The sequence below is a fragment of the Sminthopsis crassicaudata genome, chromosome 2 (genome assembly GCF_048593235.1).
Source record: "Sminthopsis crassicaudata isolate SCR6 chromosome 2, ASM4859323v1, whole genome shotgun sequence".
NCBI classification, from domain to species: domain Eukaryota; kingdom Metazoa; phylum Chordata; class Mammalia; order Dasyuromorphia; family Dasyuridae; genus Sminthopsis; species Sminthopsis crassicaudata.
In genome coordinates this window covers 456,550,816-456,574,576 of record NC_133618.1, presented here as the reverse complement: position 1 = coordinate 456,574,576, position 23,761 = coordinate 456,550,816, and the positions used below count along the sequence as shown (strand labels likewise).

At 35.9% G+C, this 23,761-nt stretch overlaps 1 protein-coding gene across 1 annotated transcript in view; it reads left to right on the top strand.

The window, feature by feature from the left end:
• Nucleotides 1-23,761, top strand: part of ASTN2 (astrotactin 2) — a 1,161,487-nt gene that overhangs the window by 1,048,075 nt on the left and 89,651 nt on the right. The window contains 1 exon segment of the mRNA XM_074292901.1: nt 89-230. Coding sequence (XP_074149002.1) covers nt 89-230 — 142 coding nt within the window.

Sequence of the window (23,761 nt, the reverse complement as noted above, 5' to 3'; positions counted from 1 at the left end):
CATATGATCTAAATGATTGCATATCTATGACTAGGACTTATTATTTTACTCTTCTAACTCTCAATCTCAACCTTTTGATTTCCTCCAGGAGAATTCTTAAGTTTTGCTGATGACTTACTCTCTGGCCTTGGAACATCTTGTGTAGCAGCTGGTAGAAGCCATGGTGAGGTCCCAGAAGTTAGCATCTATTCAGTCATCTTCAAGTGTCTGGAACCTGATGGTCTCTACAAGTAAGAATGATGTCAAAGTATTGGGGGAACATGGGGAAAGTGGGAGGAAAAGACAGTCTCTTTGGAAAACACACATGCAAGCGAGAAAGCAAGGAAGGCAGCTAGAGACTTGATGTGGGAAATCATTGAAATTATTAGATCCTGGTTTGTAGTGAAATTCTGATTCTGAAAAGAGCACCATATATCATTCCATCTTGGTTAGTCTCTGAAGTGTTCTCTACATAGATCTGGGTACTTTGTGAAGTTGAAATTCATACCTATAAGAATATTATCATGGAATATTAGGACAGAAAAAGACCTTAGAGTACAGAATATTTTTAAATGTTAGAACAGAGAAAATATAGAACTAGTGTTGAAAGGGATCCTTGAATATGGAATGTTAGAACTGGAAGAACCTTAGAAAATACTGTACTATGTTAAAATGAAGATTCCCAAAATTAGAAGAAACCTTAAAATCATTGAGTTAAAACATTTGATTTTAAAGGTCATTAAAATGAGTTTCCAAAAAGAGAATTAATTTGCCCAAGTTATTATTACAGAAATGTAAGTGAAGCACAGCTTTCCATGAAAACACATCACTTCTTAGAAAACTGACATTTTTACAATATTAAGCTTTTTTTTCACAGTAAAATTATGAAATCTATTGTTTATTTATAATCATCCTTTTTCTTATTTAATACATGGGATTAATTTATTTTCTTTTTCTTCCAAAACCCTGGAAGATCCAAATGGAAAACTGCAAGACTTATCTATCCATTTGAGATGAAAATATATACTGATTCTTCATGTATTTCCATCTCAACACTTGTTTCCATACCCATAGATAAATTTATAATTCTAGATAATAGTAATGGATATGAACTATGTAATCTAAAATCAAGGTTTTTTCTTGATATCCTATTTAGTTTGAATGATTTCATTATCTGGAGGGGAAAAATATGGTTCTTATTGAGCATTATATAGGAATTCAGAGGATGAAGAAATGATTTCAGACATTAGGATCCAGGGAAGGTAATAGGAGGGGAAATCTGAGCTGGCTCTTGAAGGCTATGGATAGACAGAGAAGAGGAATTGTAGGGAGGTTCAATAAGGTAACCAAAGGCACACCATTGCCCACAGAGGGGTGAGGAGGGAAGAAGAACAAGACATGTTTCAGGTGTGACAAATGGACCAATTAAGCTGGAATCAAGTTTTTGAGGAAACACAGGGAGATGAGACCTTAGAGGCAAACTCCTTGAATAGGTGGGTTATGGTTAGTTTAACAAGGAGCACTATTGTGTGATAAAGGAGGTTGGATTTTAATCTTAGAGATATTTTGAAGCCAAAGCTTTTATTTTATTTTATTATTTTATTTATTTATTTTTTAAATTAAAGTAGGAGAATTGTATCAGATAGTGGAAAGGACACTGCCCCTAGAGCAGAGGTGGGAAACTTCTTTTCTGCTAAGGGTCATTTGGACCCTTGTGGGCCATACAAAATTATCAATTTATAGAACTCAAGCACTGGGAGGTTGTTGTACCTAGTTTTCAGACCACACACCTGTGGTTGCCCTTGCCTTATACAACCCATGGGACTGATGTTTTCTACCTCTACTTTAGAGTCAGAAAACCTGAATTCAAATCACTTCTCAGTTCCTTTAGTAACTTTGGAATTCTTGGCAAAGTAATTATATTGCTTTTCTCATCTGAGAGGAATAAATAGATTGGGATAGATAGCCTCAGCTCCAGAATTTTAATTTATTCCTATGATCATTTTTTTTCTATTTTACTTTTAATTCTATGATCAAATAATATATATTTTATAAAATTTTCTAATGGTTCCCCACTTAATCCCACAATCTTCTATGACTTAATCTGAGGAGGAAAGAAGAGATGAGGTCTTTCTATTACATATTGGAACCTATCTGGCCTGTGCTGCCTTATCTCTTTTCACATCTCTGATTCCCCAAACCTCCCACACCCATTTTTGGTACTTCTGGAATGGTACATATCCACTAGAAAAGGATAGTACCCAGGCAAAGAGTCAGATAACCAGTTGCCCAGTTGAGTGGGAGGAAAAGACAGTGTCTTTGGGAAACCCACATAAAAGAGAAAAGGCAAAGAAAACACTGAATGTCTTGGTGTCAGCACTACTGAAATAATTAAACCCTGATTTGTAGTGAGTAATGAAACATTTTATGGAATCCTAAAAGCAGTTAAAGTTGAGAGCTGGCAAACTGACTGTCAACTTTCAAATATTTTGATTAATGCTTTTCCCATTCTCTCTCTGATCTTCCCCCATTGCCCATCCTAGGCTGGTCCTTCTGCAATTCACTGACAGCTTCTAAAAGGAAAAATCCTGTCTTTCCCATCTCTCCTTCTCTGTCTGGAAACGTGCTTGAAGCAAGTCTTTCTGTTTATAACTTTACATGCTTTCTTTTCTTAATTTATTTTATTAATATCAATGGGAATTAGGCGGCTCTGAAAACATGCCAGGCTAGTGTCTGGAACAGCTTTGGATCTTTCTAGCCCCTCTCCTCCCATAAAGGTCAAGATTATAACTTGCTGTCTACTAGCAATTTGGCTTAGAGTTGCCCATTGCTTTAAAGGAGAGAGAAACTTTTAAAAAAGATTTTGTGTTTCAGCTCTTAAGTTTCTCCTTTTCTCTTCATTCCTCTTTAAGTTCAGTTGGTTTTCTTCTCTATATCTGTCTTTCTAGCTCTTCTTATTTTTCTCATCTCTCTTTGTATTTCTTCTCTTTGTTGCTCTCACATTTCCTGCATGTTTCTCTGTTTTCTCTCTGCTCTCTTTTTTCTCTTTCTTCTAAAAGAATGGAGAGACCTAGTGTCATAAAGTAATTTGTATTAGGACATATAGTTTCTTGCACAGTTCTCCTGACCACTGTCTCAGGTTTATTTTTCATATAAAAATAAATAGTAATAATGGTTCAAATCTATATACCACTTTAAGTTCTATTAGAGCATAAAGCTCACAGAATAAGACAGAAGTTAGGCTTATGATTTCATTGGTATGAAGACTTCTCAGGTAAAAAACAAAAACAAAAACAAAAACTTTCTTTACCAATATAGTTCAACAGCTTCTCTGTAATTTCTAGTTTTAAGAGAATTACCTAGAATATTGAGAGTTTAACTGATCAGCTCAGAGTTAAATAGCCAGTATATGTTAGAAGCAGGACTTGAATCCAGGGCCACCTCATTTTAAGGCCAGTTACATTTCCTCTGTGCTTTATTTCTTCTCTAATAGGTGTTAAAACTGAAAAAGATTTTAGAAATGAAAAAAGTAGGGCCCAAAGAGACATACTGAAATTAACAGAGTGGTACTAAAAGACCTTACCTCAACCAAAAGTGTCTTCCTCACTGACCTGCAATGTTTCCTGAAATTCCTACCATTACTCATTGCTTTGGCTTAAGACATAGAATACTCTATTTGAAATTCAAATGTGTATGAGATGCAGGGAAAAGAATGTACCTGATCAAACCACTGCGGGCCATTAGTACTATATCTTAATTTCCCAACAACAACAAAAAAAAGACCATAGAGTTAAAGACTAAAACCAGAGACATTTTGAGAACAAAAGTAGGGAAAAATAAAGCAGAAATATCAAAGGAATGGATGCTTTCTAATAGGGTAGGTCCAAGGCACAGTACAAGCAGGGTGTCTAGAATAGCCAAGAAGTCATATGCAAGTATAGAAAGAACATTGAGTTAAGAGTCAGGAAGTGGAAGTTCTCATCCAGGGTGGCAAAATCTCCCCATTTAAGTTTGATCAAGCCTCCCAATCTAAAGCTTTTTTTCTTCATCTTTGAAACAAAAGGATTAGACTTTATGTTCTTCAAGGTCCCATATGATGATTCTGTGACTTTTATGGCAATGTGAGGTAAGGAAAAAGAAAGATAAAAGATGTAAAGAAGGAAGAAAAGAGAAACACACAGAGAGAGACAGAGAGGAAGAGAGAGATAGAGAGAGAAATAGAGAGAAGGAGGGGGGAAAGCAAGAGCAAGAGCAAGAGATAAAAGAGAGAGAGAGAGAGAGAGAGAGAGAGAGAGAGAGAGAGAGAGAGAGAGAGAGAGAGAGAGAGAGAGAATGAAAATGAGAGAATGAGATACTGGATGAGTCAAAGGCAAATGGGCCAGGCCCTAGCCAAAAACATGGGCATGTTGGGGTATGCTCAAACTCACAGGGAGACATGTTCTAATAGACCCCTGCATCTAGAAAGACTAATTGTATTTGAAACCCCTCCATCCCTGTAATGTCAAACATTGCCACAGGCCAGAGACATCAGAAAAGTGAAAGTCAATGCTAATTTTCTGTCCTAAACTTACCCCAGTGTGACAAAGTAAAAACATCGGCTCAGTGTCATTTTAAATTTACATTTTCTTGTTTGTTTCTCTTGCCTTGTTTTTGAGTAAGAAAGAGAAGGGGTAAAGTCCTCAAATGCTTCATTAATATGAGCAATTCCTAAGCCCTTGAGGAAATTGGCCCTTTGTAGGAGAGCTTGGTTTTAGTTTGATTTATCAGGTAATCCCTACTTAGTGCAGATGCCTTTGTCTGGTTGCTGAATCCAGACATATCCACTACCAATACTTCCTGTGCATCTCTGATTATAGACCTGTAGACAATTTTCCTTTTCCCACCTTCCTTTGGAATGGCCCAAAGCAGTTAGCCACTACTCAGTGCTCATCCTCATTCACAAGAAGTTCCAGCAAATGCTGAGGAAGTGTGTTTTGAGTCTTGTGGTTCAGGGGCAGTTCACACAGATTCAAATTACAACAATTATAAATCCTCAAATACTACCCCTCACAGGCACACACACCCAATCCTCCACTAACCCATCAACTCAGAGAATAAATTCCCAAAGAAAAAGAACATCAGCCCTGAGAAAATATCCATGACTAGTTCACTATATATTTCAAAATAAGAGTTAATAGCTAGAGAACAGCACATCTAATATTGTTCTGAAGCCAGCCACCATCGTAAAATCATGCTACACAAGAAGCTTTATGTTCTGCCTTGTTTCCACTTCTACAGTGGAAAGATTTCTATGTTTGGAAAGTTGGATTCCTGCTACAGGAAGCAGCATGGTACTGCAAATAGCACTGAGTTCAGAGTCAAGGACTTGGGTTCAAAGGAAGCCTTAGACATTACTTCTTTGAAATTTGACAAATTATTGATCTTCTATTTCTTCATTTGTAAAAGGAGGAGGCTGGATGAAATGGTGTCTGAAGTCCCTTCTGGCTCTAAATCACATGATCTTTGGGCACTTCCTACTTTACAAGTCAACTAGTCTATATGACCTTGGAGATGATTACTAGATACAGTCAGACAACTATAAAATTGCTTCACTTTTCAGACAGGGTAAGATGATAGAAATAAGAGCTGGATAAAGCCTTAAAATCATCTGGTCTAATATCCTTATTTAACAGATGATAAAACTGAGGCTCAAAGAGGAAAACCTGCCAGGAACATCATTACAAATCCTAGTCACTTTTGGTGTTTGCTTTTTTGTGTATAATTGGTTCTCCCAACATAGCCTTGTGAGAATCTTGATGTTTTTACTCTCTGCTAACTTATTCCCTGGAGTTGGGGCATTTATATAGTTTCTTTTTCTTTTCTTTCATTTGAATGTCTATGCATTTCCAGAATGAAGTCTGATTTTTCTGGCAAGAGGATTGCTCCAAAAAAAAGCCCCTGGGGGCAAGACAAGGAGTCTTGGAAAGGCCAGTACTGTTCCCCACACTGTCCTATACAGACCCCCACCTTCACCACCCCCCCATCAAAAATCCTTTGGGGGAGCTGCCTATGTAGCCCATTGCCGAGGTTGCCGTCGCCACCGCCATGGATACTTTAATTATATATTAGATTAAATCCCAATGTTTCTCTTTATTTACATTCCTAACCTACCCTCTTCATTTCCGCCACTTGTGCCAAGAATCAGCACAAAATTTACTGGAAATAATATGGAAGTCATCAGGAATTCCTCCAGGCCAGCTTTTCAGAGCTCATACTCCCACTGGACAGGTCCTTGGGGTTTCATTCTGTGAGTAGGACCAAGATGAGGCCAGATGCCTGTCCCCCACCCTCCTTCTTGGGGAAGGATTAACCTGCCCCCACATCTGTCAGCTGCATGGCAACTGGGGCATCACAACATTTCCTGAGTCAGTGATGGGATTCTCCCTTCTGAGTCTAGGGAGATGGCAGAGTTTCTGTTGCTAGTTACTAATGAAAGGAGGAGAATAGATTGGTCTATGCCAAAGAAGGGGCTCTTTCATTTGAGTGGAGCCCACATTTCCTTTGTCATGGATCAATAGTCTCAGGGAGAATCTATGTAGCCTCAGCATCAAGACTGGTATATATAAGTATAAAATCTGATAGAAGATCTTAAAGTATGAGCCTCCATTCTTTGGCCTTCAGTCTCCCTTTCTGTACTATAAGGATTGCAATCCCACCTATGTTTAGTTCTCAACATTTATCAAGATTTTTGTAGTTCATTTTAAAAAAGGTACAATATCACCATTAATGTTATAATGATTATGATTGCTTTAGTCTCCAACCAAATGTGTCTAGAGAGTTGAGCCCAGAGGTTGACTCAGGCCATTCCAGTGAAAGGAGCCAGGCTATTGGCTTTTCTCCCTCTCTCCCCCTTGTCTCCTCCTTCCCTCTTTCTCTTCTCTGTCTTCTTTCTCTCTCCTCTTACAATTTTCCTTTCTTCTCGCCTATTTCTCTTCTCCACATTCTCTTCACTTTCCCCCTGCCTTTTCATTTTTTTCTTAGACCTCTCTTAGGTAATTTCTAAAATGTAAATAGTTAAATCATGTGGTTAGGAAATCATATTCACATGTTGGAACCCCAAATAGGTCACTTATTTTCACTCTACCTGACAGCTATAGGGCATATCCCTAATCACAGAAGCCAGAGTATTAGAGCCAGAAAAGGATTTCATAGTCATTGAATTCAACCCTCTCATTGTTACAAATAAGTAAAGTCCCAGGAAGAAAAGATGATTGCCTAAATTTAAAAAAAAAAAGTTAGTATGTTTACAGTGAACTTGTGATAGTTTGTGATTAATATGTGATAGGCAGCTAGCTGACATACTGTTTAGAGTCCTGTACCTAGAGTTAGGAAAACCTGAGGTAATGTTTACAAATCTTAACATACTATATAAAGGTTCACTAATATAATATGAATGGCAAAAATGGAATTCAGGGAAATTATGAATTTTACTCATGGTCATATCATAAGTATCAGCAGAAGGAAATTAATTTAGGACTTCTTAACTTCAATGGAGCAAACTGTTTCTTAGATCAGACAGCATTCTACAGTTGTCATAAGCAGCCAGCAAATCTGTTTATATTCAAGTAGACTAGTCTGAGGATGCATATATAAAGACTAGCATTGGGATTGTATCTAGTGCCACTGAATCTTGTTAGGACCTATAGAAGTTTGCATTGTACAAACAGATTTTTTCAGAATCTGTGGTCTCTTGAAATTATGAGGACTTTGTGGAAGATAGCAATATAAAATGTGGGTTATAGCAATATAAAATATGGATTATTAGTGTGGGCTAACAGAGAGAATGGTGTGGGAGTCCAAACATTCTAGGTTCAACTCGTCCTCTTTGATGTATTAGATATGTGAATACAAGCAAATCATTGAACTATTTATTGTCCCAGAAAGCATTCATATGGTAAGCTAGAGACAAGTTAGAGATTTGTCTTGATATAGGGAGCTGATGATATAGGAGATGAAATCACAGATCCAGGTCGCACCTCCAAAAAAATTTAGTTATGGTCTAGTTCTGGTTCTAACACCAACTATATGACTGTGGGTAAGTCATAAATACTCCAAGACTTAGTTCTTTATGTGTCAAATGAGGATAATACATATGTCCTAAGTGCCTCCTTTTCTGGAAATAACCTTTCTCATTTACAAACTAAAAAAGTTAAATTAGATGATGTCCAACATTCACTCTAGCTCTTCTTATTTTGTGTTCTAAGGCCCTTTCTAACTCTATTTTATTTAATTCAACAAACTTTTGTTAATTATTACATACAAGGAAGATATTGTGCTAGGCACTAAAAACAAAACAAAACAAAACAAAAAACAACCCACCATCAACAAACCAATCACTGCAACTCTAATGTCTTCAAGGAGTTTTGAACTAAATAGGTAGATGAGATACATTCAGATAGCTATTTTGGGATGGAGAGAGGTATTGATCAAGGGAATATGTAATCATTTTCATGAATTATCCCTATGAACCTAATAAATCTTTGGAGTCATCTGAGGGGCATCTACCAACTGTGGAACTCTCACATCTCCCAGCTGCTGACACGTTCACTGGCATCCTACTGAGGGGAAACAGTGAAATATTGACTGAATATCATGAGAAGAGATTCTTGTTACAGGATCTGCCTCTTACCAAAGCTGATAAAATACAGAACAGTCTGTTCTTTATAATGAACTCATTCAACTTTTGACTAGAGTAAAAGGGAAGAGTTTTCTCCTCTTTCCCCTTCTCCTTGCTCCCCATCCAAGAATTGATAATGATTGCTTTGGGAAGAAAGGATGAGCATATGCTCACCAATAATTTCTGAAAACAAGTCAGAGACTAGAATTCCCAAGAGTGAAGTTCCCATTGAGAAGTATCAACAGTAGCCAGAGCATTAATTGATACTCTGCAGAAGAACATAGCAGAAGTAGCCCAAGTTTTGAAGTTCAAGAGTTTCCAGCAGTTCAAGGATTAGAACTTAGTAACTCTTCTTAGAGAAAAAAATGAATTCACCTACTAGTGAAGCTGGAACAGCATCCTATTTGGGAAGCAAAGTCAGTGAATTACTCAGTTACAATGATGTGAGGATTAAATTAAATATTTATAAAATGCTTTACAAAACAAACATATCAATGCTAGTTATTATCATTAAAGAACATATAAAGTCTAGTTACTTTCTTTTTTTAAAGAATTATTGATTTCCAGAATGATTCAACTAAATCACAGCTCCACCAATACTGTATTAGTTTGTTTACATTTACGAAATTATCCCAGCATTCACTATATCCAGCTTTCATCATCTTTTCCACTTTTCTTTAAATGAAGTGAAACTTGAGTTTCTTTGATTTGTATTTCTCTTATTTGTTGAAACAATCTTTTTTGTGGTAAATAGAACTCTTGAGGTATATTTGTTTTCATCCTCTAATCACTTATCCATTGGGAAATGTCTCTAGTTCTTATATATTTGTGTTAGTTTCCTTATCAGAATTACCTGAACAAAGACTCCCCTCTCCCTCCTCCTCCAATCTCTGCCAAATCCATGGCTTTTTTTCTTATAATTGTTTTAATTTTGAACAAACAAAATGATTTTCAGTTTCATGTAATCAAGTTTGTCTATTTGATATTTCTTCATTATTTAGTTAAGAATTTTAGCTATAACTATCAAAGATACATGGTTCCTAGTTCTCTTCTATTTTCTAAAATGATTTTAACTTTACTATCCTTGTTCTATAACTATATTGACTTTATTTTGCATATGGCATAAGCTGTTGTGCTAAACATAATTTCTGCCAAACTACTTTATGGTATTTTCATTAGTTCTTGTCAAGTAGGAAATCATTTTCTAAGTAATACAGGATTATTAAAATTGCTTTTGCTTCTTGCTTATCTTGTCTCTTCCACTGACCTACTTAAAAAAATGTTAAATAGTATCAAATAGTTTTGATGATTATTGCTTTGTAGAATAATGTGAAGTCTAAAAGTAGTATTCCTCATTCACTCCTTTTCTTTAATTTTTGATTTTCTAAATCTTTTGTTTCTCCAAATGAATTGAATTATTATTATTATTACTATTATATTTATTTATTTATTTTTTTGCTGAGGCAATTGGGGTTAAAAATAACTTGCCCAGGATCATACAATTAGGAGGTGTTAAGAGTCTGAGGTCACATTTGAATTCAGGTCCTTCTGACTTCAGGGCTGATTCTTTAACCACTATGCTACCTAATTGCCTCAAATTGAATTATTTAAACTAGTCTTAGGAAGCATTTTCTTGGGAATTTAGTTGCTATGATACTTTACCAAATTTGTAATTTAGGTTCTATTGATATTTTTTATTATATAAGTATAATCTACTCAAAAAGAGTTCATTTCCATCTACTATAATTATCTGAATTATGTCTTGAATATCCCTTAATAGACTGACTTCTAGATATTTTAATGTATTTTGTAATTTTAATAAGATTTCTCTACTATTTTCTCATACTTTTGTTATACTCTCTAGAAATGCTATTGAATTTTGTAAATTTATTTTGAATCCTGCTCCTTTACAATGATACCACATTAGTAGGCCTTTTAGCTAAAGAAAAGAAAAAGCAAATATTTGTTTTATTTAATGTCAGAATTATGAAGCAGCCATGAAATAAGTGAAAATCACAAAAAAAGATTTCAGCTTTATATGTTATATAGGAAATTATATTACTTTAGGGGAAAAAATCCTCCCTTCTAATATATTTTATCTGAAAGTGGAACGGACTAGCTTAAGAAGTATTAGTGTTTAGTGGATGATTGGAGATAACACAGTGTAGCTCAGTCATGGGATATGATTTGGAATCCTTGTTCTGCTGCTTACTTAAACACTTAAGTAGTATAGTAGATAGAGTTCCATACCTAGAATGAGAAAGACTTAGATTCAAGTCCTGCCTCCTAGACTTACTATGTGGCCCTGAGAAAAAGCTCTCTGTTTGGCTCAGTTTTCTCTTCTATAAAATGCGGATAATAGTACTTAGTTCTCAGGATTGTGATGAATATCAAACAAGACAATATTTATAAAATGCTTTGTGAATCCTAAAGCAAAAGTTGGCTATTCCTATTATTTTTTGGGGGGGAAAGTTGCAAGTTCTTTAGGCCTTAGTTCCTTATAAATAAGGTTAATTATGCTAAATGGCCTCTAAGTTCCTTCCTAAGGCCTTCCAGTTCTAGATCTATAATCTCATGAACACTTGAGCTCTGTATAAGGTACAAGATGGATTAAATACCATGTGAGGTCCCTTTCCCACTCTAATATTCCCTGAGTCTCTTCCTTTACTAATGATTTAAGAAAGATTGAATTTGACCCAAGTTTGGTTCTGCGTTTAAGAGTGTTTTTTCTGCCTTTGCCACCACTGATCTTGGGTGGGCGCATTGCTTACCTCCCAGGATCTTCTCCCTTCCCCCACCCCACACCTCCATCTGCAAAGCAGAATAATGCTATTAGCTATTTTGAGGTCATCATTGGAAAGGTGTTAGAGGCATGCACATGATTGTCATTAATGATGTGTAGAAAGTCCAAGGTTAGACAAAACCCAGACCTCTTCCATTCCTCTTTATGCTTCATTCCTCCACTTCCCATGAGGATAAAAAAAAAAAAACACAAAAAACTGCCCCATGCACCAAAAATACATTCATGAGCACACTTTGGAATCAAATATTAGAGCTAGAAGAAACTTTTCAGGTGATCTCATAGCATTCTGAACTGGAAGAACTTTTTAGGGATCATCATACAAGTGAAGAAACTGAGGCCTAAAGTGTAGAATTTCAGAGCTGGGCCTTTATCCTCATCCAGTGTACCCAATAATCTTGCTAAACTATAGTTCTTTTGTTTTCCTTTTTAGAGATGAAGGAAGGAAGGAAGGAAGGAAGGAAGGAAGGAAGGAAGGAAGGAAGGAAGGAAGGAAGGAAGGAAGGAAGGAAGGAAGGAAGGAAGGAAGGAAGGAAGGAAGGAAGGAAGGAAGGAAGGAAGGAAGGAAGGGAGGGAGGGAGGGAGGGAGGGAGGGAGGGAGGGAAGGAGAGAGAGAGAGAGAGAGAGAGAGAGAGAGAGAGAGAGAGAGAGAGAGAGAGAGAGAGAGAGAGAGAGAGAGAGAGAAAGAGAGAGAAAGAGAAAGAAAGAGAAAGAGAAAGAAAGAAAGAAAGAAAAAGAAAGAGAGAGAGAGAGAAAGAAAGAAAGAAAAAAAGAAAGAAAGAAAGAAAGAAAGAAACAAACAAACAAACATATTTAATGTTTCTGGACAGTCAAGGGGTATAGACTTTGTCTGAATCTTAGAATCATAGAATATAGAGTTGGAAAAATCCTTAGAAAGAGTTAATCCCATCCCCCCTCAATTTACAGATGAATAAAGTGAAGACCAGAGAGGAAAATAACTAGTTTAAAGATAGTAGTGAATCCAAATCCACATTTTCTGATTCCCAAATCAGAGATCTTCCTATTATACCATTTTCATCTTATTACATTGTTAATGGCAAATGAATGATGATGATGATGATGCGAGGAGGAGGAGGACTAGCATGTTGTACTTCCCACTTTGTGGCCTTTTGTCCTCTTCTCATGTTTTTTGTTTTTTGGATATGTATTGCAATCAAAGTTAGACTTTGCTAAATGTTTGGCTTATTGCTATTGTTACCTTCACTAATAATACCCCTTCAAAACGTGATTGCCTTCAAGTCTGCCTCTTAGAATCTAGGGCAGGCTGAGCAACAAATCAGTTTGTAAATCTTCTTCTCAACTTGTGGCTGTCACCAATCATTCTTCCCTTCCTAACTCCTCTATCCACTCCCCCCTTACACACACAGACTCTCCCTCACTCCCTGAATTCCCTTTCCCAGTTCCCCAGGATGTCAGGAATGAAATAACATTCTTTGCGTATTTGTTGTAAAGCTCCTGGCCGCCATTCCCCCATACCCCTTGCAGGGTCAGGACTTATTTGCATCAGTCTGTTCGGAGGCCAGTGTGAAGGGGAGGGAAAGGCCATGTTTTCAGGGTGTTTCATCAGGCACCACTGCCAGCAATAGAAGAAGTTACTATTTCTTTCTGGGAAATGTTCACAGATTTAAGAAATAAAAAAACCCAAAAAAACAAGCCTCTCCCACTCTCCCAGCTGTCAAGCTTGTTGATAGGTTGATGGGTGACCAGCCCTCTGGACTCCCACCAGTCTTCCTCTCTCAGCTCCTCTCAACCTTATCACTTGTCTGCCTGTGATTACCTTCAGTCAAAAGTGAGAGAGTAGTAACTTAATACCACTAAATAGATCTTTCTTAATCTTATCTGTGGATTGTAACTGGGACAGAGACAGAAAGAAAGCAAGACACCCAGAAGCTACAGGATAAACAAACTATAAGGCAGAACAAAAGAACCACAGTGTTGGCTTCTAAGTTGATAAGTAAGTAAACAAAATTATCTTTTAATCCTAAAAAAAAAAAAAAAAAAAAAAAAAAAAAAAAGAAAAGAAAGAAGACATTCCAAAATTGTGGAGAGTTCCCTCACCTCTCCTCTTGTATTTTGAATAATATATGGTACATGGACATTATCCTTCTTCTAGGAATTTCAGCACTTGTTATAAAAAATCTATTAATGATATTGTGAATAAAGATTTTTGGGGTGCTAGCTTAGCACCCAGAAAAATGCTCAACAAGGAATCAAAGAATCAAGTCTTATAACTTCTTCACATCTTGATGACTGAGCCAATGTTGTTAAATGAGATATTCATTGGAATGGAGAAACCTGGGATAAGGATTGGAGTTGAACCTGCAATCCTACTGATATAAAGAAGTTCCTAATGAGGAAACTCACTTTACCAATAAAGGTTCTTTTTAGTCGGTCACACTAACAGTTGATGTCAGAAGCGGTACTTGAACTCAAATCTCCTGGCCTGTCAGTTTAGCACCTCCCTTCAGTTGGTATACTGGGTTGGGGTATGGGATTATAGTCCCATTCTAGTTTTACTTATAACATAGTTCCTCCATCATTCCAATATCTTTGATTGAATCTAAATAAGGGTAGTTTTCTACATTGATTACCTTAATAAATCATCCAGCCAAATGTACTTCTTTTAGGATATTGGTGTCCCCTTGGGATTTTTGTTTGGGTAGACTGCTTCCCCTTTGGTGCCTAAGCCAATTTATCTCCCAGGCCTTTTGCTGCTTTCTCTTCTCTTTAACAAAGTCAATGGCAAGTCATAGATTGGCTTGAGTTATTGAGAAGAGGAAGAGAGAAGCAGAGACATACATAGATAGACAGAATCAGAGCCAGATGGACATGCGGAAGGGGAGAGAAAGAAAGAATGGCATCAGTGTTCCTCTTCTTTTCCCCCTCTGTATCTGTGTCTTTTTTTCTATAATTCCATTTGTTTAAAATTCCTTTCTCTTCTATATCTGTCCTTCAAGACTCATTTCACATGAGGTAGAATCACTTCTTTCATCCTGAAAATGCATTCAGTCTGCCTGAAGGAAAAAAAAATACTCTTTCTTCCTTTGGATTAACTCTCTTTCAGTTTCAAACTATACACTCTTGGGAAACTCACATAAATTTTCTGAGCATCAGTTTCCTCATCCATAAAATGGGGATGAGAATTATTTGTGGTACTTATCTTTTGGGTTTGTTATAAAACACAAATTAACTGTGTATATATATAAACTTGATCAACTTGCAAATCTTGAAGTATTATATATGAAGATAAGCTTTATTATGGATCTATTTCTCAGTTTATATTGATCTCAAATATTCTTAAAATTCTTAGTCTGCTTATTGCCATAACCATATTCACCCTAGGCATTCATTTTCAGTATAGAAATTACTGAGATTTCAGAGATAAACCCATTCAGATATTGTTCTTGTCAAGACTTATCTTGGTTCTCAAACACAAGCATTTCTTCTTATGGAGGACAATGGGATTGATACACATTTGATTTCACTGCCTATGGAGGTCCTATGCTTCCTAAATCAGTATTTTCCTTGATGGAATTTATACTTATAGATATATATCTATAAAACTTCTGAGGACTGATATCCAACCATCCTTAAACTGTTCATGTATCCATACATTAATATCTTACATGCTTGTGGCATGCTACCTCCTCTCTTAGCTTCTGACAGCATCATTCTTAGCATCAACTCAGACCCTTAAATAACAAAACTAAGTAATTCTAGTATATTATTGACAAAACATGCATGGGTAATTTTTCATTCAGTATATTCCATACCCTCAAAGATTATTTTACTAGATATGCCTATTCCATCTATTACCAGCATCAGAGCACTATTCTATTTTTTCTTCCCTGAGGCATTTGGGGTTAAGTGACTTGCCCAGGGTCACACAGCTAGGAAGTGTTAAGTTCTGAGACCAAATTTGAACTCAAGTCCTCCTGACTTCAGGGCTGGTGCTCTATCCACTGCATTACCTAGCTGCCCAAGAGCACTATTCTGATAACTGCTTTATATTTTGGTTGTATATGGATGTGAGGGGTTGAGGGGAATGGGTGACTAATAACTCTTAGCATCTGTAAGTCCTCTTCACCTCTGATACAAAGCATCTCTACATTCAAATCCTTTCATTAGAGCCATTTCAAGAGCTAACCCAAGCCCTATCCACCCATCATATAATTTAAATGGAATAGATTTTTGTAACTAAATAAAAAAAAAAATAGAAGACAGCTTTTGCTTTTAAGAGCTTTTAGAATATGGCTCATGCTGATTGTGATGTGATTCATTCTAGTCCATTTTACCAGAGACCCGAAGTCTTTAAGTCAGCCTTCTAAGGAATGACCTCAAAAAAATCAGGGGAACAGCAATTGTGTCTGCTTTCAGCTGACACCTGCATTTTTTTTTTTTTGTAACAACCATATAAACAAAATGCAGGCACAAAAAGTCTCACTGTGTCTTATCTCTCCTAGGATAATTTTTTTCTCTTTTCTCTTCTTTCATTAAACAAATAAATAAGTAAGACTGTGTTCTTCTAATCTTGCATTTACGCACAACCTACGTCTTAAGGACCCTGGCATAGCTCAGTAGGGTTTGTTTATCAGAGCAAGATGCCCCTGAAATCACAACTTTCTAACCAGTCTGCCCCATATGCGAGTCAAGGTTTTCTAAGACAAATGTATCCATTTTGTCCTAATGGAATCTTTTCTGATGTCTCAAACAAGCCTGAGTGCTCAGTCCAATTCTGAGAAAAAGGGTCAGGAGCTTCCCCATGTTCAGAGTCAAGAATATATTCTCCTAAATTCTTAACCAGAAGTCTATGAACTTTATATTTTATAAAATATATATTCTATAAACAGAAGTTTTTGCAAGGATCAATGCTGAAAAATTATCCATGCATATTTTTGTTAATAAAAAGCCATAGTAAAAAAAAAAGCTAAAAAAGAAAAAAATATATTCCAGTACAATTGGTTTTCCTTTTAACTTTATATATTTTATGCATTTAAAATCATAATTTAGAGATGTGGCTCAGAATAGCAAGATGATTAAAAACCAGTACCTTTTGTTTCATTTCTCTCAGCTTCCCTCCAACTTTTCTACTGAGGGAGTTTTTGAATTAATTCTTGGTCCTAAATTTTGATCTCAAAGATTGAGGAATATGCTTGAGCCTGACTTTATGACTGCCTCTAGTCAACTTCTCTGCCTTTTAGTTATTCAACTCAATTCATAAAGATTGTTATATTTAAAGCTAGAAGGTTTTTTCTTGTATAAAGCAGAAAAACTAGGGATGGAGAAGTAGACTGCCTAAATTTGGAGAACTGAACTTTGAATCAAGATCCTGTCTCCCAATCAACTGCCATTTCACTATTCTGTACAAAACTTTGACCTTCTCCTATATTATTTCACTAATCCCTAATACCCCTACCTTTTAAAGCCCAGCTCAGATCCCACCCCTTTCCACCTGCCCTAAGAATGCCAACCCGTATTCATCTTCTTCTTGTTGTTGTTATTTTATCTTTTTTATTTAGCCAACAAAATAAATATCATTTAACATGTGTCCCTAATTATTTTTGCCTAATTATTTCTAAAGGGGATCGAGGTAACATAGTGGATAGAGTATTGAATATGGAGTCAGAAAGACTCATCTTTCTGAGTTCAACTCTGACCTCAGACACTTACTAGCTGTGTGACCCTGGACAAGTCAGTTAACCTTATTTGCCTCAGTTCCTTATTTGTAAAATAAACTGGAGAAGAAAATGGCAATATCTTTGCCAAGAAAACCCCAAGTAGGGGTCACAAAGAATAGGGCAGAACTGAAAAACAACCAATCAACCATATTTTGACATAATCTAGAGCTTTCATGTATCAGCACATAATGATGGTATACTGTCTTAATTTGTTCCCCATAAGAACGTTTTCTCTCATCTTCATAATTAGATTGTGATATAGAACATATACTGTAGAGTATCAGAGTAAGCAAAAACTGTAGAGATAATATGATCTAATCACTTTAAGAATAAAGTAATTTCATAAAAATAAGAAATGTGTAATATAAGGGTGGGTGGTTCACTTTTCTATTATTCTTTGAGATTTCAAAGTACTCACAATATCCCTGTGAGGTAAGTAGGTACAGATTTATCCTCTTTTGTATAGATGAATAAATAAAGATTCCAGAACCAAAATGTGGTCATACAGATGGAAATGTTGCAGATAGGAGTCCCAAGTCTCTTAACTCCATGCTCAGTTCTCTTTTTTATGATTTCACCTTCCTTCTGTCCTGGGTTCTATTCTTTCAAAAAGAGCTGATTATTGTCAGGGGGAAGGATGACAGGGAAAAATGATGGAAACTTTGGAGCTTCCCATCTTTTGTTAGGAATTAGATTGAGACTTAGATTCAGAATTAAATTCATCTTAGATTTTGTGATGGAGAGGAAAACTGGGCATAGTTTGATAAATACTCTAAATTTCAAGAAAAAAGATTCTAAGGAGTGTAGAAGAAGGATAAAGAGGATCCAATGAATTCAAATTGTGGCAAGAAAATTATCCTAGAAGGGATAGGAAACACTCAAGAGTAAAATTCTGAAGGCACAAAAAGAAATTAATTTGAAGAAGAAAAAATGAAGAAGTGTCTGAAGATTCTAATGTGGACATATAGGAAATACATATATACTACTATATATGTACACAGAAGATGGAATCAAAGGATTTAACAGAGGATGAATACAAAAGCATGTCTCTGTGAGATTAGGATTAGGAATGCTGAGGCTCAGAATAAGCCAAGGTTGATAAAGAAAACCATGGTAGGGTTTGTGTGTATTTGCGTCTGTTTTGCTATTATGATTTTTTCCCCTTTTTTCCCCTGTACTGGAGAAAAAAGAAGGACTAAATAAGGAATAGGCCATTATTCAGGGCAGATGGAATAACTGACATGAAAGAGAAGACTGAGTTGCCTACTTCTTACCTTGCTTCTGTTTTCTCTGCCAAAAAGAATTATCTCTGCAGTGAAAAGTTGAGGACAAAAATGATCAAGAGGGAGTTGATATCCAGGCCAAGTAAGGAGAGTTTTAGCACTTAGTATCTCATGATGAATTCAGAAAAGTTCTTCCCTACTCCCACTTAGGTCCTGAAAGAACTGCATGATGCAATCATTGCCAAATCATTGGCAGCAGGACTAAAACTTCAGAGACCATGACAGCTATCACTATCTTGAGGAAGATTATTGTTGAGTTTCCAGAAAAGGGAGAAAATAAAGGCTGCAAGCTACAATACACAGATTCTGCTAATAATGATGATAATAAAGAACTGTATTAAAGTTTACAGTAAGATTTTACATGTATTATGTAATTTGAGCCTCACGAAATAATATATAGTGGATATTATTATCCTAATTTTACAGATGAGGAAATTGAAGTTTAAAAAGTTAAGTGAATTATCCAGAGTCACAGAACTATGAAAGTGTTTGACAGAGGATTTGAATTCAGTTCTTCCTGACTCCCAACTCTCCACTGTATCAGTTAACTTCTATGACATATACATACATTGATTCAACAAATATATACTGAACATCTATTATAAAGACTTCTGTTAGTTTCTGTGAGGGACACAAAAATGAATAAAACATAATCACAGTACCTGCTAAGGAGTATTTAATTAGTGCTTGTTGACTGACATGATCATAGAATTCTGACTCTCATAGAGCTTTGACATTTACAAAAGCCTTTATTTTCAACAACCCTATGAGGTTAGTAGTAAAAATGTTAACTTCCCCATTCTCCTTTCCTTAAATGCTTTCCCCTGGCTCCTCAACAAGGAAATGACAGAGCTAGAGTTTGAATTCTAAGCCTAGTATCCTCACCATTCTACTTCAGCCCAACAAAGGCCATTTTTGAAATGTTTCTTCATCAGATTCCCCTAGTTTTAAGAAAACTAATTTTCAACCTCATACTGGCCTCATAACTAAATGCGAGGGACATGAAATTATTTCTCATCAGTAAATATTGATTTGTATACCTGTTTATACATCTATATATCCAGGGTAACATAAAAATGTTTTAAGCAAAAAGGGATCATGAGTGGAAAAAGTTTAATAAGTCCTGCCTTAAACCACTGTAATGTTGAGAGAGCTAATCCTGAGGATATTCATTCTTCTGTTGGATATAGCTGTTTATTTTACTCCAACCTGTTTTCTGAGAGAGCATTTCTCCAAGTTTACTCAGTTGAATTTGAAGTACTGTGATTCAGTTAGGTTCTTGGGAAATTTCTTTGGACTATCCTGACTCATCTTGTACTCAACTACATAGATTCTTTCCAAGTAATAAGATCAGAAGCTATTTGGTATCCCCTCAGAAAAGACAGTTTCAAAGATAGATTTTAGCTTTTCAGTTAATTCAATGGGTTTATCCTGAATTTTGGGGAAATATGACTTCTAATGATGTAATTTTATATGTGACTAGGATATGTGAGTTAATTGAGGTGAGTCACCTTGTTGTGGAAACTGTCTCAAAGGTATAGGATAATGGGAAGAGTATCTCTATATCTTTCCTCCTTATTTACTCCTTTGAACTTCCTTCATCTGGCCTGAAATATTATTTCTGAGTCAAAATTTATGAGAGTACTGGAGATTACTTGGTGACCTCTTATATCCTATAGTTTCCCAGGTTTCCATTTTTGGAGGGGTCAAGGAATTATGATGGATAGGAGTTATCATCCCCAGTTCTGATCATAAATCCAGAAGGTCCTTGGGGAGTTGGAGAAGATCCTAGAAGATTATGGAGTAAGGCAGGCAAGTAAGGCTGGAGCTCTTGAAACAGACTCAGTGGCAACTGAATAACATTGTCTTCTATCCTTCAATTAAGTTTTTAAGATATTTATTCCCTGTTTCAGACTCTGCTCATTTTCCTTACATCTATAAACAATAGACTGATTTTTTTTTTAAAGTTGCTATCTAATACCAGAGGAAATAGATGTCCATCTAAAAATGTTTGATTTAATCTGTTCCTTTCAAATAGACTAATTTCGATAGGCCAAAGGAGCCTTCCTCAGGGAACTATAAAACAGAATCAGCCTTGGTATAAAAATGCCACTCTGAAAGATACAGCATGCAGCCAGTAAATCTCTAATATCTTATCCATGGTATCCCTGGGGAGTTGTTACAGCTAGATTGACCCATTGTGAGAGAAAAAGAATCTATGAACACTAGACACAATGCAAGACAAATGTTCTCCTAAGAAGCTCCCTGGGAAAGGAGAAAAAGAGAAAAAGAGGTTGTCTACTATTGGGATATAAATGCTCAGCCTGTGAACACTCAATTCTAGTCAGCAGTTTATTTGACTAATATAAGTTCAAGCTTCCTTCATTAACTTGGAATCATCCCAAATGAATGGGTATAGGACTAGTGCAACACAAATATCTTTTAAAGAATTTCCTCCTAGCAGATCATATGGTGGTCTTTGCATTTGAGTCCTGGGCCACAGTTCTATGCTTATCAGGATATCAGGCCTGATAAGTCTGTATGTGTATGTGTGTGTGTGTGTGTGTGTGTGTGTGTGTGTGTGTGTGTGTGTGTATCTATATCTATATATACAGACCAGGTATTTGGCTTATTTCTAATAGTCATGGGATGGTTGAGGAAAATACAACAAGAGAAATAAAAGGAGACAGAGGGACACACAGAGAGAAGGGAGGAGGGAGAGAAAGAGATTCATTTGAAGAACAAGCAAAAATTAGCTAATAGCAGTGGTGACTCTAGAGCCGTCAAAAAATCAGTCTAAGGAGATTACTAATTTTTTAATAAGGATGACAAGACTAGTTCTAACCCTAGTAATTCCCTAGGTCAAGGTATCATACAATCCCCTAACTTTCCCCTCATCCTGAGAGCTAATTTGAGGTCATAGGCAACTTGACTTTATTCCATTCAACTCACAGGATGGGTACTCACCCAGTTCTTCTCAAGCCTATTAATCCTGTATAGGTCAGAAACTACCCTCCTTGGTCCTATGAACACAGAGACTAACTTAGCTCTAGGTAAGCCTTCATATTTCTCCACTTGACAATTAGGGATCCCACTTCTGACATCAAATTATAATCTAGAAGACAAGCTAGAATTGAAATAAGTTTAAAAAAAGTTTAAGTCATTTGGCAGAGGGGAGAGCCAAAATTGGAGGTCTACTCCCCTGAACCTCTGTGAGTTATACATTATATAGGATTCAAACAAAGAAGCAATGAAACAGTTGTCTGACTGGCCACTACATGAGTTTCCAAATTCAGATTTTTATTTTTATTTCAGAAAATAAGAAATTCTATGTATCACTCTTCAGATCTCCTAATAGTTTTCTGGAGTCAGTGTCACTTGTAAGTCATGAATTAATCATTGAACTTGTCTGGTCTCTAAGTTATATTTCTATCCATGCAAGGCTAGATTCTAATGATGTGATAATTAAAAATTTTCCCCACAGAAGTGATAAAACCTAAGCTGGTTAGGTTTGTGAATATAGAATAAGATTTGACAACTATTTGGATATGTATAGAGAAAGAGAAAGAGGAATTAAGGATTGTGAACTTGGTGACTAGAAGGATAGTGATGATGCCCAAAATAACAATAGGGACAATTAAGGTTTTGTTTATTTGTGGTGTGTGTGTGTGTGTGTGTGTGTGTGCTTGTGTGTGCATGAGAAAAAGAGAGAGAGAGAGAGAGAGAGAATAATGGAGTGTATTTTAGACATGTTTGAGATGATTATGGACATGAAATTTAAAATGTTCAATAGATAGTTGGAGATTATGGCTATATAGATCTGGGAGTTATTTAGAGTTTATTTGGGTAGTCAATACACATTATTACAACTATACATATATGCATACGTTTTATTATCTAGCTGCTCCAATATGCATATACCACTAGATTCTCTACCTCAGTACACATAATCAAAAGCTTATACATATATGTATCCATGCACATGTAAGTTCTCACATACATAACTCTTCCATACACATAAACACATGTACACCATGCAGATATATGTGTATGTTATATGAATATGTATAGTACATGCTTATATGTCTATAAACATATACAAAAATATCCATTATATGCATACACATGTTTATACTTTTATTTAGATATACCTCATATTCATGCATATGCACATAGATTTTTATATTAATAGAAAATTTTTAGAAGGAAAACAAGGTCATGGGGATATAAATCTATGATATCTCTGCAAGACTGAGTTTAGAGAGACATTAACCATCGTATTTATTTTATAACAAAAAAAAATGACTTTGAAACATAATGATTTACTCGAAGCTTTAGTATCAGTGGACAAGTTGGAGCAAAGACAGAGGTCTATGACTAAGTATTGAACCACACTGTCCTAAAAACCCTAACTCTATCCCCAGCCTAAGCCCTAAGGCTAATGTATGTTCTTTCTCTGTTCCCAGTTTTGTTCTTTTCAGGAATGAGATGAATTGATTATGGCAATATGGTTTCTGTTAGGAGCAGGAAGGAGAGCAAAGAAATGCCAGCCCAAGAAGTCATTGCTGAACCTACAATGCCAAATGTTAAGACATAATTAACTTCTCTTTTCCTTCATAAATGTGGACTAAATGAACCATCAAAGTGGCAGATGGAAGGATGTATATCACATCCCTAGAACTAGACAGGGATTCAGATCTTCAGGGAGAACCCACAAATGGCAAAAAGTCACCCAAGTCTATCTTCTGTGCTCCCAGTCTCATTCTGCCCCATCCCCAGAAAACCAGCTTCTCATTTTCTCCTCTTTTTTCCTCCCTCTCAAAATATGTTCTCAAAAAAAAAAAAAAAAGAACTTATAAACTGATTCACACTCAATGTGAACTACTTTGTGACTATTTTTGGGGGCATATAGTTTGTACATGTAGGTAGCACTGGTTACTTAGAAGAGTATATAGTCAATAGATATAGGTTTGATACCAATTCTGTAACTGTTTTATGTGTGACATCAGATAATTTGTTTCCTTTTGATGAGTGTTGGTTTCTTTGTATAAATATTAGGTAAATACTATTTGCACTATTTTCCTTATAGGATTATTATTATGACAATGCTTTGGGAATTGTAAAGTATGATAAAAATGGGGGCTATTATTATACCTTTTTATCTCCTGTATCAAAAAACTATCTCTAAACTGTAATAAATAATTCAAAAATTTGCCTCTAGCCCTGTGGTTTGGGGACCAGAGTCATTGAGTAAAGCTAGAAGGGGAGGAGAAGTAGAGACAAACCATATGGCTAGAACATAACTAGAATGGGCAGTTAATTATTAAAGAAAGAAAATCGAAGG